General features: G+C 39.3%; 1 protein-coding gene across 1 annotated transcript in view; it reads right to left on the bottom strand.

Annotated features, from left to right (window-relative positions):
* Positions 1 to 1,109: 1,109 nt before the first annotated feature.
* Positions 1,110 to 13,729, bottom strand: part of cyp17a1 (cytochrome P450, family 17, subfamily A, polypeptide 1) — a 12,983-nt gene continuing 363 nt past the window's right edge. Inside the window, exons 2-8 of the mRNA XM_032511512.1 lie at positions 13,509 to 13,647; positions 10,629 to 10,864; positions 7,834 to 7,920; positions 6,671 to 6,889; positions 3,954 to 4,123; positions 2,779 to 2,882; positions 1,110 to 1,571 (exon numbers count right to left, since the gene is read on the bottom strand). Coding sequence (XP_032367403.1) covers positions 1,303 to 1,571; positions 2,779 to 2,882; positions 3,954 to 4,123; positions 6,671 to 6,889; positions 7,834 to 7,920; positions 10,629 to 10,864; positions 13,509 to 13,647 — 1,224 coding nt within the window. The 3' untranslated portion in view covers positions 1,110 to 1,302. The remainder of the gene's footprint in view (positions 1,572 to 2,778; positions 2,883 to 3,953; positions 4,124 to 6,670; positions 6,890 to 7,833; positions 7,921 to 10,628; positions 10,865 to 13,508; positions 13,648 to 13,729) is intronic.

Raw genomic sequence — 13,729 nt, 5'->3', positions numbered from 1 at the left:
CCCAGATCTATTGCAATGATGAGATTTATCTCAGAGAGTATGTGGTGGAATTTCCATAAACACCATGTTGTGGTATGATGAGATGAAGGGAAAGCTTAGACAACATCTGGCCATTCATAGGTCACAGGTCAGGGGACGAGTATATCGGGCCAGTCTCTCTAATAACCAAACCTGTTCATGTACTGTAGATATATGTAAAAACAACAGAGTGTCAATTGTAATTTCCCCATAGGGGATCAATCAAGAGTGCAAATTACATAAACTGCGGAGGTCGGTGGGCCAGCCACATTTTTGCATACTTCCCAGAGAGAGAGAGAGAGAGAGAGAGAGAGAGATAGGCTGAACTAGGCTTTAGCATCTGTGTTTCCGGTGCCTGCATATCTTTATTTAAGGGTCAGCTAAATGTAACGCCTCCAGTATCCACCTTCGGGAAGACAGGGACGTCAGAGAGCTGGTACGGCGCTACACAACAACACATCGGGGTTAAACCGTAGCCTACTACCTGCTTAATTATCTCCATAATTGAGTGTTCACTGAACACTTCTGTGTAAGTCATCAAGATCTCCAGAACATTGTGTGAAATGAGTTGTGCTGCTTACGAGTTTTTCCCTTAAAGCTATAGTGCGTAGATTCTGTCGCCCCCCAAGAGGAATTCTGGGTAGTGACAACATCACCGTTGTTGCATCCACATGACACAAGCCCTCATTAATAAAGTATTCATCATTAGTGTTATTACATTCTCTTTGGATGTCAAGATCATAGAGCAAATGCAATACAGATATGCTGCCTTCCTATTACTACTGTCAGTATGTTTATATATATATATATATATATATATATATATATATATATATATATAATATGCAGGTACTCCACTGCCATTCAATGGAAACTTGAAATTAATTATTTTGTCTTTACCCCAACCTTCTATCTAACTATCTATCCGTCTATATATTATATAGATATTTAGATAGATATATAGATAGATAGATAGATAGATAGATAGATAGATATAGATATATAGTAATGTGTTTCCTATTGAACATAAACTGTTTGTAGATTGAGTATGCGTATGTCATGACAGAAGAAGTAACTTGTCAAATTCGGTATATTAGCAACAAACTTTTTATTTATAAATAATGTACAGAACCGTGGGTTGAGTTAGGGTTACACTGTGAAGAAATTGTAATAAATGTCATGCATACATGGCTTATTCCCTGCAACGAGCTGGATCATCTGCCTGCCTGATGTGTGCTCTTAGGTCCCAAATGAAAACCCCGGATGTTGAGAGCATGTGGCCAGTCACTTGTTTCTCTCCCAGCATGCTCTGGGCATGGCGTTCACCTTGTACTTGGCCGGCTGGAGGACCACGCCAAACTTACCCTCCAGACTGGGCAGAGGGTGGCCTGGTGGGACCGAGAAGGTGAAGCGCTGGAGGATCCGCGACAGGAAGAGGAAAAGCTCCATCTTGGCCAAGGCCTCACCCAGACACACCCGGAGACCGGCTCCAAACGGCAGGTAGCTGGGCGACGGGATGATCAGCCCCGTGCCTTCGCTGTTCAAGAACCGGCCTGCAGAGGAACACGGGAACCCGTATCAACACACACAAGCAAAACTACAAGCTAAAGATGATATTAATAAGTCATTTAATTTAACTTGTTTGTTTGTTTTGACTGACCGAGCTAAGGTGATGCAATGTCATCTTAAGTGTAAATGTACTGTATGTATAGGTGTATGTGTGTACATTTATAAGCACAAGAAAATTACATTTTATTTATAGTATCAATTCATAACAAAAATTATCTAAAGACACTTAGGTCTACTAGTAGGTCTAGACCACAATCCCTTTAAGAAAGAAAATGTGTGTGTTTATATGTATATGCGTATGTAAGTACATTCAGTATATGCATGAGTATGTATGTGCATATATGTGTTTGTGTCTGTGTTTGTGTGTGTGTATAAATACATATATATATATACAGTATATATGTATATATATATATATGTATCCTTATTTTTATCTATGTTTTTCTTTCTGTAACCTCAGACACACTGCCCATGTGTTACGTGTCTGTGGGTGTTGTATTGATATTAATTATGTTTCGCTTTGCAATTAAAATACAAAAAATACCACAAGATCCACATGAAAATCCGTAGCATGTCAAAAAGCTGTAAGATCTCAGTTCTATTGCAGAAGAACCACATGCAATCAGTACTATCTTAACATCATAAAATCTATCATCTCAAAAAGAGTTTCATAGTCCAGCATTTAAGATAGAATAAAATGGAGGTGAATTTCTATTTCCAGAAAGGAGAGGTCTAGATTATCCTGAGCAGCTAGGATTTTTTTTTCTTTCTGGAAAGACACATTGCTGTTGCTGCTAAATATAATTTTCCAATGGTGTGAGCACCACAAATGAAGTTCCATCTTCTTTTTGGGTGGATTATCAGTCAGTATGCAGACACTTTTATTTTTATTTTTATAATTCCTCAACATATGTTGCATGTCAGCTAGGGTTTAAATGTTCTGGGGATTCAAATAAGTTTTTACTGCATTTGGATTATTGATCCCTACATAATGAAAATTGGCTCAGGTGGTTGATGGCTAGTGACTAGTTAATTTTTTTTCCATTCTACAGCCTGTGTCCTTTAATTGACCCTTATCTCCAGCCCACATGACAAAATGCCTTTTGGCTTCATAAGTCACACTCAACACATTCAGAGCATCACTGTCCAGAGTAAAACCTTATTATATATTTGACAGCATCATCCTCTCACCAGGGTCAAAGAGCTCTGGGTTCTTCCATTCCTTCTCATCATGGTGCAGAGACCACAGGTTGATGATGACGCGAGTTCCTTTCCTCACTGTGAAGTCCCCTATGCTGAAGACAAGCATAAAGACAGAGAGGAACAAACTAAGTGACACAAATATGGAGCAACAATCTCCAGAATCAGTCCAGAGGCAGACCAGTTATGTGTAATAAGTCAGTATGACATGACTGGTGGCTCGCATTGCCAGACCTCCCTCCACAGCGCTGTGAAGGAGGGTCTGGCTAGTCCACACAGCATTCTAGGATGGGAGAAAAACCTCCTCTGGGTTATTGGCATTTCTTTAAACCAATCACAATTGTCATGGGTGGAGCTAAGCGCCGGACGGAGCCACGGTGCCTCTGCTTAACAGTCTCGGAAAGGAGTTTTTTTTGGTGGAACATGTGTATGCTCAGAGATTTTAGTGGTGCGAGAGAAAACTCTGATTGGACAGATAGTCTAGCTAGCTGTCTGGATTCACCCTGCAGAGATCTGAGGACCAGGTAACCATAGTCCTCAGATTGGACAGATAGTCTAGCTAGCTGTCTGGATTCACCCTGCAGAGATCTGAGGACCAGGTAACCATAGTCCTCAGATTGGACAGATAGTCTAGCTAGCTGTCTGGATTTACCCTGCAGAGATCTGAGGACCAGGTAACCATAGTCCTCAGATTGGACAGATGGTCTAGCTAGCTGTCTGGATTTACCCTGCAGAGATCTGAGGACCAGGTAACCATAGTCCTCAGATTGGACAGATGGTCTAGCTAGCTGTCTGGATTTACCCTGCAGAGATCTGAGGACCAGGTAACCAGAGTCCTCAGAAATCCACCGGAGGTTAAAATTAACACAAAGAAAAGCGGAAGGTACCGGACAAGCGGGCAAAAAGAGAAATCCGGCAGCACTTTTTCATTTTTGTCTTGATTTATGTGAAAGCAACAACTGACATTATAAACACACAACCAGCCTATATGCAAACGGAAATGATGTACGTGTTTTATTGCATGTAGAGTTGGAAGTGAGATCCGATCATTAGTGGTCACAGAGGACGCATCTGGAGACACATTCTACAGACACACACACCTGGAGCTGTCCACTTGTGATCCCATCACTCGGGACAACAGCCGAACGTGTGTGTGTTGAGATTACCTGGTGTCACTGAGGGCCACGTGGGGGATGAGCAGTGGGGCCACGGGGCGGATCCGTAACACCTCCCTGATGGTGGCCTCCAGGTAGGGTAGGCTGCCTCTGTCACTGAGCTGGGGGAACCGGTCCTCCCCCACCTTACTGTCCAGCTCCTCCTGGATACGCCTCTGCACCTAAACACACAATTTACCAATATTTTACCATTTTACACTCGGTTTGTACAATACACACTACACACAGGCCTGAAACACACACACACATGCTCAGGTCCTTTTACATCTATAGTACATATGGAGAGACTACAGTGTGAGGGGGCTACAACTGCTGAACAGGCGCCTTGAGTGGTTGGGGGGTGGGGGGGGGGGGGGGTGGGGGGGGTGCAGTGAACTGCCCTCTCTCCAGCCACCAGTCCACACTCTGTAAATCGGTCTCTAAGGGGACTTGAACCTGGTTCCCTACCCCACTCCCTACGGACTGAGCTACTGCCAAACCAAATATTAATATCTTCTTTTTTTAACCAGTTTTGTTAATTGGGGTCTTATTTACTCAAGCATAATATCATTTGTTCATCACATTGTCAGAATGAATAGGAAAATCCATGCCATTATGCTTACTGCCGTCCGTAGTCCCCGCCCCCCCCAAAAAGCCCATTGTCAGCCGGGAAAAACCCTGGTTCTGCACCAACAACACACTTAATTTGTATGTACATGTGTTCTTTTATCAGGTTTTTGAAAAGTTTCACCGATTCATTTTCACATGACTCATAGAATGTTGTCAGTCCTTGGATTTGTATGAATTTACACTTTTTCGAAATATCACTTTTCATGCGATTTTTTTCTCATAAAATACATAGACTAGAGCACTGATGAGGTCTATGACCACCGAGGTTTTGTGGTACCACGGTTGAGGATGCTGTGACCCACCCCCCCAGGTTTCTGACGACATGGCTGTAGGTGTGAATTATATCACTGGGGTTTGACAATCCAAATGTGACTGTGAGAGGCTGAAATATCTGTCAATAAAGCTGACATAGTTGAAAACATACTTCTTCATAACTATAACTGAGACTCACATAAGGAGAGGTGAGATAACTAAACTGTGGAAATAGGATGACTAACATCATGGAGCCTGATTAGCATCTAGTGGACTCCAGAAGAACTGCAGCTCAAGACACGGAAGATTGGTTTCTGTACAGTACATGTTTGAAAAGTCAAAAAATTCTAATTTATAAAAAAAATTATATAGAAGAACTTTAACCCTTGTGTTGTCTTCCCAAAATCAACACTTTTGTTGAGACTTTTTATCGATGTTTTTAACTTTTTCTTATGTTTTTGTCCCTTTTTTCCTCACTTTTGATGCTTTTTTTCAATGTTTGTCACTTTTTTTTGACATTTTCAACACTATTGACTTCAATTTTACAGTTATTCTTTTAGAATGTATGGTCAATAATAAAAAATGATACCTATTGTTATAGTTACAAAAGCAGAAATTAGGAATTATTGAGACTAAAATTAAAGGAATGGATGTTGATGGATAATCACAGACTGGAATATGTCAACTTTTACTCAATACTACTTCAAAATGTCCAAAAAGTTTTTTAAATGTTATAAAATTGAATAAGAACATTCCCTCTTACAGTTTGACACCATTCCCTTTCATAGAAATAGTCCACTATATAGTGTGTGCACCATTTTGTAGTGGTGTTCAAATTCTCCGCGGTTAATTTTATTCACTATACACTATAAAATACCCAAAATGCAGAGCTAATATGAGCGTACATACGATGTACCATACATGTTACTCCCGTATACCACAACGCAATGCCAGTGGAGAAGAAGAAGCAGAAGCACCCGCAGAAACTGAAATGAAAATGGAGCGGGCTTTTGCTTCTAAACATGGGAAATGTAACATGCAACATATATAAATATGTATATATATACACACATATACTATTCTATGCTATTATTTCAATTCTATCTATTCTATTACTATATTCTGTTCTCCTGAGTGCTCGGTTGGTTTAGGGATGTATGGACCTTTTTCACAGCAGAGATTTTGATTGTCATAGTAGGAAAAGCACAGCTCAAGTTGAAGGCTCAATTCCATCGAATGTCCCAGTGACCTATTTCAGCGAGTCAGCATGCAAAACGCCAGGATCTCCGCTAAGTGGAATGCAGCCGTCATTAATGGTTTTGAATACACATGTGCACTTCCTACTTAAAAATGTCAACATGTCAGCCATGAAGAAGCTCTTTTTTAAGTCATTTTGTTTCATTTTGTCTACTGAATGCCGGCAAATCTACTAACGCAGCAATGATTTCAGTGCCAAAATCTGGTTTGGTTGTTCTCTAAATAGTTCACTATTTAATTAAATGCTATGTAGGGAATAATGAGTGAGTGGTTTCCAACACCGCTAATGTATGAAGGAGAGATTTTTCATTTAATTTGTTTATGACAATGCACATTAATCAACATTTCTGTAAATGCATGTCTTTAAGGTGGGAGGAAACCAGAGCACCTAGAGGACACCCGCGCAAACACAGGGAGAACATACAAACTCCACACTTAATGATATTGAACAACCTGGATTCGAACCCAGAACCTTCTTGCGGTGAAGTAGAAGTGCTAACCACTTAGCCACCATGCTGCCAACTATATATCTTGTTCTTTTATATTCTCACGCCCAGCTCTCTGGCACGCGGCTGCGGCTCCAGCCTTACCTGTGGGTAATGGATGAGGTACGTGACGGCCCATTTCAGCACAGTGGTGGTGGTTTCCACGCCAGCTCCGAAGATGTCTCCCACGGTCATGAGGAGGTGGTCGTCACTGAGGCCCACCGACTCTGCGCTGATCTCTGCCGTGTTGTTGTTGTCAGCGCTGCGTTTGGCTCTCAGCAGGGCGTCCAGCAGGTCTCTCTGCACATGGTCGCTGTAGTCTACCTGGAAGGGAGCACCGTGTCAATGTCCACTCCCAGTCCTAGTGGACTCTACACTGCATCGGATGGGGGTCGCATTAAATAGATAAAGCCACTTAAAATGACTGTTACAAATTGATTAGTTGTTGAAAGGGTGAAAATGTGGACCAGTGTCTCCCAAAGCCCAAGATGATGTCCTCAAATGTCTTGTTTTACCACGTATTAATTTACCATAGTAGTTACAGGGGTGGGGGGTGGGGGTCAAAGCAAAATCTCACAATGTATTAGGTTGCAATACTGTATTGCTACACTCACGCCAAGTATGGATCTTTTATTGTATAAATTGCACATGAGAATTTAATGTTTTGGTACTGAATAATGAAAACAATTGTTTTTTCAGTCCAATAAATGGTACAGTTGAGGTTTTTTTCCTGGTGAGGTCAGCAGGGGTGACCTTTAAAGTTGGGAAAAAGTTAATAAATTGCAATTTGTAGCAACAATATCAAAAAATCCACAATAATACGGTTTCATGATGGTATCGTATCGTGAGGCCTCTGGTGATTCCCCCCCAGTAGTTACGTAGCTGGGTAGAGGTCATAAGCCATAAGCCATTCGAACGCCAATACAAAGAAAGCAGAAGATAACGGGACATCCAGCCAAAAAGACATGCATCCGGCAAAATGTCCCAAAATGTCCTGGATATAGACTAAGTTAAATAAGCTTGCACCACCAATTCATTTAAAAGAATTCAAAGTGTGCCACTGTCTCTATTTTCCCTATAATAAGTGGACTAGTTTTGAAAAAACAACTTGCATGTCTAAAAATTCATCTGTGCAGGTGCATAAAAACGACAAATGACATAGTCCTTTCCAGGAACTTCCCACAGAGTTACCGATGGTGGCCCCTCGAACCATCTTCACCGCATTAGGGACAGCACAGGGAACGTTACGAGCACGAGGCCAACTGTACCTTGTGTTCTTCATATTTCTTCTGAAGAAGTCGGTCTCTGATTGAAACACAGTGCTTCAGAAGACGCAGGTCTGCATTTGGAAATATCTGGGACAAAGAGAGATACACACACATCATGACGTTTGTTGTACTGTATATTTTCAACAAACACTTTAATGGAAATGGAAACAGTATTTTGTAATTCTCTCTATATTGTTCCAGCTTGGATTAGGTCGGTGGTTAAGGTGTTAGGGACATTTTTTTTTACATCCAAACATACACATTAAAAAATCTGCATTTAAATCAGAGTAGCTGCTGTAAAGACATAATGCTGAGTTTGTCATGAAGGGGACTCTTGTTTGTCTTTTCTTTTTGTTTTTGGTGGAATGTAAGTGATCAACGTGAAGACACACATGGAACGGTACAAGACAAAAGGAGCTAAAAGCCCCAAAAAAAAAAAAAAAATAACTAACTAAAAAAAACAACCTAGCAAGGGGGGAGCATAATGTTTGGCTTAGATTATTTCATATACGTATCGGATGTGTGTCTATGTATGTGTGTGTGTGTGTATGTGTATGTATGTGTGTGTGTGTGTGTGTGTGTGTGTGTGTGGTGTGGTTGTGTGTATGTATGTGTGTGTGTATGTGTGTGTGTATGTATGTGTGTATGTGTGTATGTGTGTGTATGTGGTGTGTGTATGTGTGTGTGTGTGTGTGTGTGTGTGTGTGTGTGTGTGTGTGTGTTGTGTGTGTGTGTGTGGGTGTGTTTGTGTGTGCAGGGGGTGGATCCAGGGTGGGACATTTAGGGACAGTTTTATGTGTTTTTATTACCCCCCCCCCCCAATTCCCTTTCACTACTTTCCTGCCACAAGATTTGTAGATTTTTGCTCTTTCCCTGATTTGTGCTCGTGCCTGCTTTAGGTCGTGCAGGTCAGATCTCTTTTTCAGAGCAGCCTCCACCCCTATGTGCAACTGGGTCTCGGAGACTGTGTCTTGTCCCCCCCCCCCCCAAACTATATGGAAATGTGTAGTGCGCCACCCTCTAGTGCTTCGTAGTTATGAAGAGAGCAGAGCAGGAAATAAGCTGAGGTGATAGATAGATAGATAGATAGATGTTTATTGATCCCAAGAAAAATGGGAAATTCCTGTGTTACAGCAGCAAAATCAGTCACAAATTGCACAAAGATATAAATATAAATGAAATACTAGGAAAAATATACATACATACAATAGTGTGAGGTGTAAACCAGTGTTGTTAAGCCAAGGACCCCTTAACCGTTGCGTTGTCTTCCCATCAAAATTGAAAAACACTTTTGTTGAGGCTTCTTATCGGTGTTTTTAACATTTTCTTACGTTTTTGTCCCCTTTTTCAACACTTTTTTCAATGTTTGTCCCTTTTTTAGACGTTTAATACTACGTAACTTTACTTTTTCAGTTATTTTTGGAATTTATGGTCAACAAACCTCATTTATTGGAAACTATACCTAAGGTTTCAGTTTGAAAAGCAGAAATTAGGAATTATTGAGACTAAAATTAAAGGAATGGATGTTGATGATAATCACAGACTGGTTTATGTCAACTTTTACTCAATACTATTTCAACAACACTTCAATTTGTTTTCAAATGCTATAAAATTGAATAAGACCCCAAATTAATGAAAGTAGAGATTTGTACTTGGCAAAGAGCGTTGAAATCAATCATGTTATTTTGGGGAATTAAAAAGAACATTGATATGGGACAACATGAGGACAACATGAGGACAACATGAGGACAACATGAGGACAACATGAAGACAACATGAGGACAACATGAGGGATAACTGAAAAAGAGAGGGAGCAGGGACACATTTATTGTATAAAATTAAGTTGCATAATAAATCGGTAGGGCGGCCTAAAGAATTTATATACATCGCCTTTTTGCATAGAATACTAAGCTATTCAAATGTAATAATTATATTATAATAATAATTGTTGGCATGCTTTTATAAATCATCTTTTAATGTTACACATGTAGTACATGTGTAACAGAGAATCCTTAGAATGAACTGGACCTATGAATGGCCTTAATGACTACCTTACCTATAGACCAGTAAGCAGTGGGGATTTAGATTTGCTAATAATAGGTTGGATTCATGCTATAGGTTATTATATAATAATTTGAGGGCCCCCCTGCATTGACTCTGAGGACCTCCTAGGGGTCCCTGGACTTTCACCCAGGAGACAGGGGCTCTCGTCCCGTTTGAAAATAAAGTTGCATGACACAAAAGTTGCATGACACAAGACGCTTTTTATGGGATTTATGGGAAATGTGGTCCAAACCGTTAAGACAGTGGCTAGTTATTGCTTTTCCTACACAGCAAATGCCAATAGTTACTAATTTAAATGAAGTGATACTAATTTAATCAGACTGATAACGCGCTGAAAAATACTCATTATGCACTTTAATTGCTGTACATCTCTTGTATATTTAGATTAGATAAGATGATAAACTTCATTGATCCTAAATTGGTAAATGTCAGTGCTAAAGCAGCAAAATATCATACACACAGCACACATACAATAAGTAATAAATAGGATAGAATACTAGAGTATAGAATAGAAAAGTCAAAAAATAAAAGATAGAAAAAATACAAAGGAAAGATTGTACAAGCATGTATAGAAGTGGAGAATACTTAATTAGTATTCATAAAGATGTACATGTATCAGAACCTGTTTCTGCAAGTGGCACTTAGTGAAGTACTGAGATGTATATGAGTCTTATCTAATACTTAGTGATGGTGTGTTAAAAGGTTGTGTTGCCTGTGTTTGAGTTGTGCACCTGTAACCAGGGGAAGATGTCCACCAGGCTGTCCTTCGCCACAGTGTCCACGATGCCCTGGCTGTAGCGCAGCATGGCCTCGAACTCGGGGTCCCCGCGGCTGTAGGACGAGTCGAAGCAGAGCGAACAGATGACGTTGGTGACGGCCCGGGTCAGCTCAGGAGACAGGTCCAGGGCCAGTCCAGCAGCTGCAGCCTCGGACAGGACGGAGGACAGAGACTGGGCCTCGGCACAGACTGAGCAGGACACACACCACACACCATCTGCACTTAATGCAATGCTTCCTCTAAAACTCTCGTCACTTTTTGACTTTATATTGTGCCTGTATTTTTGCATTTTTCTGTTGTCTGCTGTGTTCAGACATTCAGGAAGTGTCTTTTTTAAGAGGAAATATAATGTAATGAAAATGTGAGGTCATATGTATCTGACTGTTTGAATTTGTCTATGAAAACCATGTGTAGCAATTTATAATAATATTGAGGAGGTGATGCATTGTGATATTGAATCATGAGACAAGATAGATAGATAGATAGATAGATAGATAGATAGATAGATAGAAGGATAGATAGCTAGTAGGAGGGAGAGATAGTAGAGGATGATAGATAGATAGTAGAGGATAGTAGAGAGATAGATAGAGAGAGCGATAGATAAGGTAGATAGATAGATAGATAGAGTAGATAGATTAGATAGATAGATAGATAGATGAGCGAGATAGAGAGTGAGATAGATAGATGATAGAGATAAATAGATAGAAGATAGAGAGGAGAGATAGATAGATAGAGAGGATAGATAGAGAGTAGAGATAGATAGAGAGAGGATAGATAGAGATAATAGATAGATAGATAGAGTATAATAGATAGATAGATAGATAGATAGATAGAGATAAATAGAGAGATAGATAGATAGATAGATAGATAGATAGTGAGATAGATAGAGATAAATAGATGGATAGAGAGATAGATAGGTAGATAGATAGATAGATAGATAGATAGATAGATAGCGAGATAGATAGATAGCGAGATAGATAGAGATAAATAGATGGATAGAGAGATAGATAGATACTTTATTCATCCCAAGACAACCATAACACAACAAACACATTCACACATATATCACACATACATAAATATCACTCACAGATATGTAAAAGGTTAATGTTAGTGTGCATGTGTTTGTGCATGCATGCATGCGTGTGTGCGTGTGTGTGTGTGCGTGTGCATGAGTGTGTGTTAAGAGATGTTAAAAGGAAGTCAAAATTCACTGTATTTATTTCCACTTTAAGATTAATTTGGTCTTGTTTAATTACTTCAACATGACTGTGTCATTGTGTAAAACAGAAACATGTTCACGCATTTACTCCAGTACTGTACTGTACTGTACTATAAGTAAAAATGTGAGGTACTTGTACTTTACTTGAGAGTTTTCTTTCACACTTCTACTTTGCTACATTTCTGAGAGACATGTTGTACTTTTTTCTCCACTACAATCATCTGACATCTTTAATTAACCTACAAATGAAGATTATTGCACACAAAACACATTTCCTTTATGAAATACGATAATTTGTTACAAGTACAGCTGAAATACTTGGATAATTAAACACTTGATGTTGTTGCTTGACAGAACTTTCTGCACCGAGTACTTTTACTTTTAATACTATATAGTACATTTTCCTGATGATACTTTCATACTTTTACTTAAGTAACATTTTCTTTGCAGGACTTTTATTTGTAACAAAGTAATATGTGTTAATATGTGGTATTTGTACTGTACTTTACAGTACTGTACTGTACTGTAACCTAGAGAGTAATAGGGACACTGCTTCCAAAGAAAAACAAAAGTATCCACATGAGATACCACTAGGTCAGGGGTCAGCACCTTTTACTATTAAAAAAGCCATTTTGGGCTATAAGTAATAAAATAAATCTGTCTGGAGGCGCAAAACATATTTTAAATGACAAAGCTTATTATGTCTAAAATATCCTATCAACACTCAAAATAGGTCTAAATGAACATTCATTAATATGGTGATGTGAATTCATTATTACAGTTATGTTTTTGGACTATTTGATTTGAAATCGTTTGCTCATCTTGAGATGGATGCTTTTTCAGCAAATGCAGTGTGCTTGTTCTGGAAATGTCTTTTAATATTACTTTTTTTTAATTTTTATTTGGACTTCTGGTTTAGTTGGTAATTGGAGGACTGGCCCTTTAACTGATCACCTGTGTATCTGTTTTAGACTGAACTTCCAGTATCATAAATAATACTGTCAGCTATGTGTGACTGAATATGATAGAATAGAATAGACTTTATTGTCATTATACACAAGGGCAGTACCTGTGCAGATTGAAGCAAAACCTTTACAGTGTTAACACGAAATATAAAAATATAAAATATAAAGTATATAAGGTATAGGTAGTGCAGAAAAAAAGAGAAGGGGGGGACCTGGTGCACAGACCTGAGAGCATCTATATACATTTGATAATAATTTATGGTCTTTTTTGTCTTTACTTTGTCTTTATTTTTGGTCTTTATCTGACGAATGTTCTTATTGTTATTATTATTATTACTGTTCATTTGTTGTCTTTATACTGTCTTTTTTATCAATTTTTTTTCTTGCAAAATTTAAATTTCCTTGCGGGAGTCATCCCAAAAGGATTAATAAAGAGAAGTCTAAGTCTAAGTCTATACATATATAAAATAGTTTTGCATGCACATTATGCAAAAATATAGTTTGGTGTATTAAAAGTCCTGAGGATTAGATATTACACAGTAATGAGATTAAATGCCAAAGGAGTCTCAAGTGGAGGCAGTTTCTAACCCTGATGTTAAGCAGAAAAAGAATCCCGTTGGAGGCGTGTAGAGAGAGGTGTACTCACTGATCTTCTCGAGGGAGGCAGAGCCCTCTCCGAACATGCACAGAGCTCCGTGGACTATCTTCCTGTGGAATCTCCAGGTTGCGCTGTAATCTCCAAACGCGATGTCTTTCCCATCTCGGGTCAGAACGTCTGTGGTTACCTTCATCACACACAGGACGAGGAGAAAAAAAACATAGATTACAACCGCTGAGGAGAAGAAGAAGAAGAAGAAGAAGAAGAAG

The sequence above is a fragment of the Etheostoma spectabile genome, unplaced genomic scaffold (genome assembly GCF_008692095.1).
Source record: "Etheostoma spectabile isolate EspeVRDwgs_2016 unplaced genomic scaffold, UIUC_Espe_1.0 scaffold379, whole genome shotgun sequence".
In the NCBI taxonomy this organism is placed as follows: domain Eukaryota; kingdom Metazoa; phylum Chordata; class Actinopteri; order Perciformes; family Percidae; genus Etheostoma; species Etheostoma spectabile.
The sequence above is the reverse complement of the archived record's forward strand: the minus strand, read 5'-3'. Positions and strand labels throughout refer to the sequence as shown.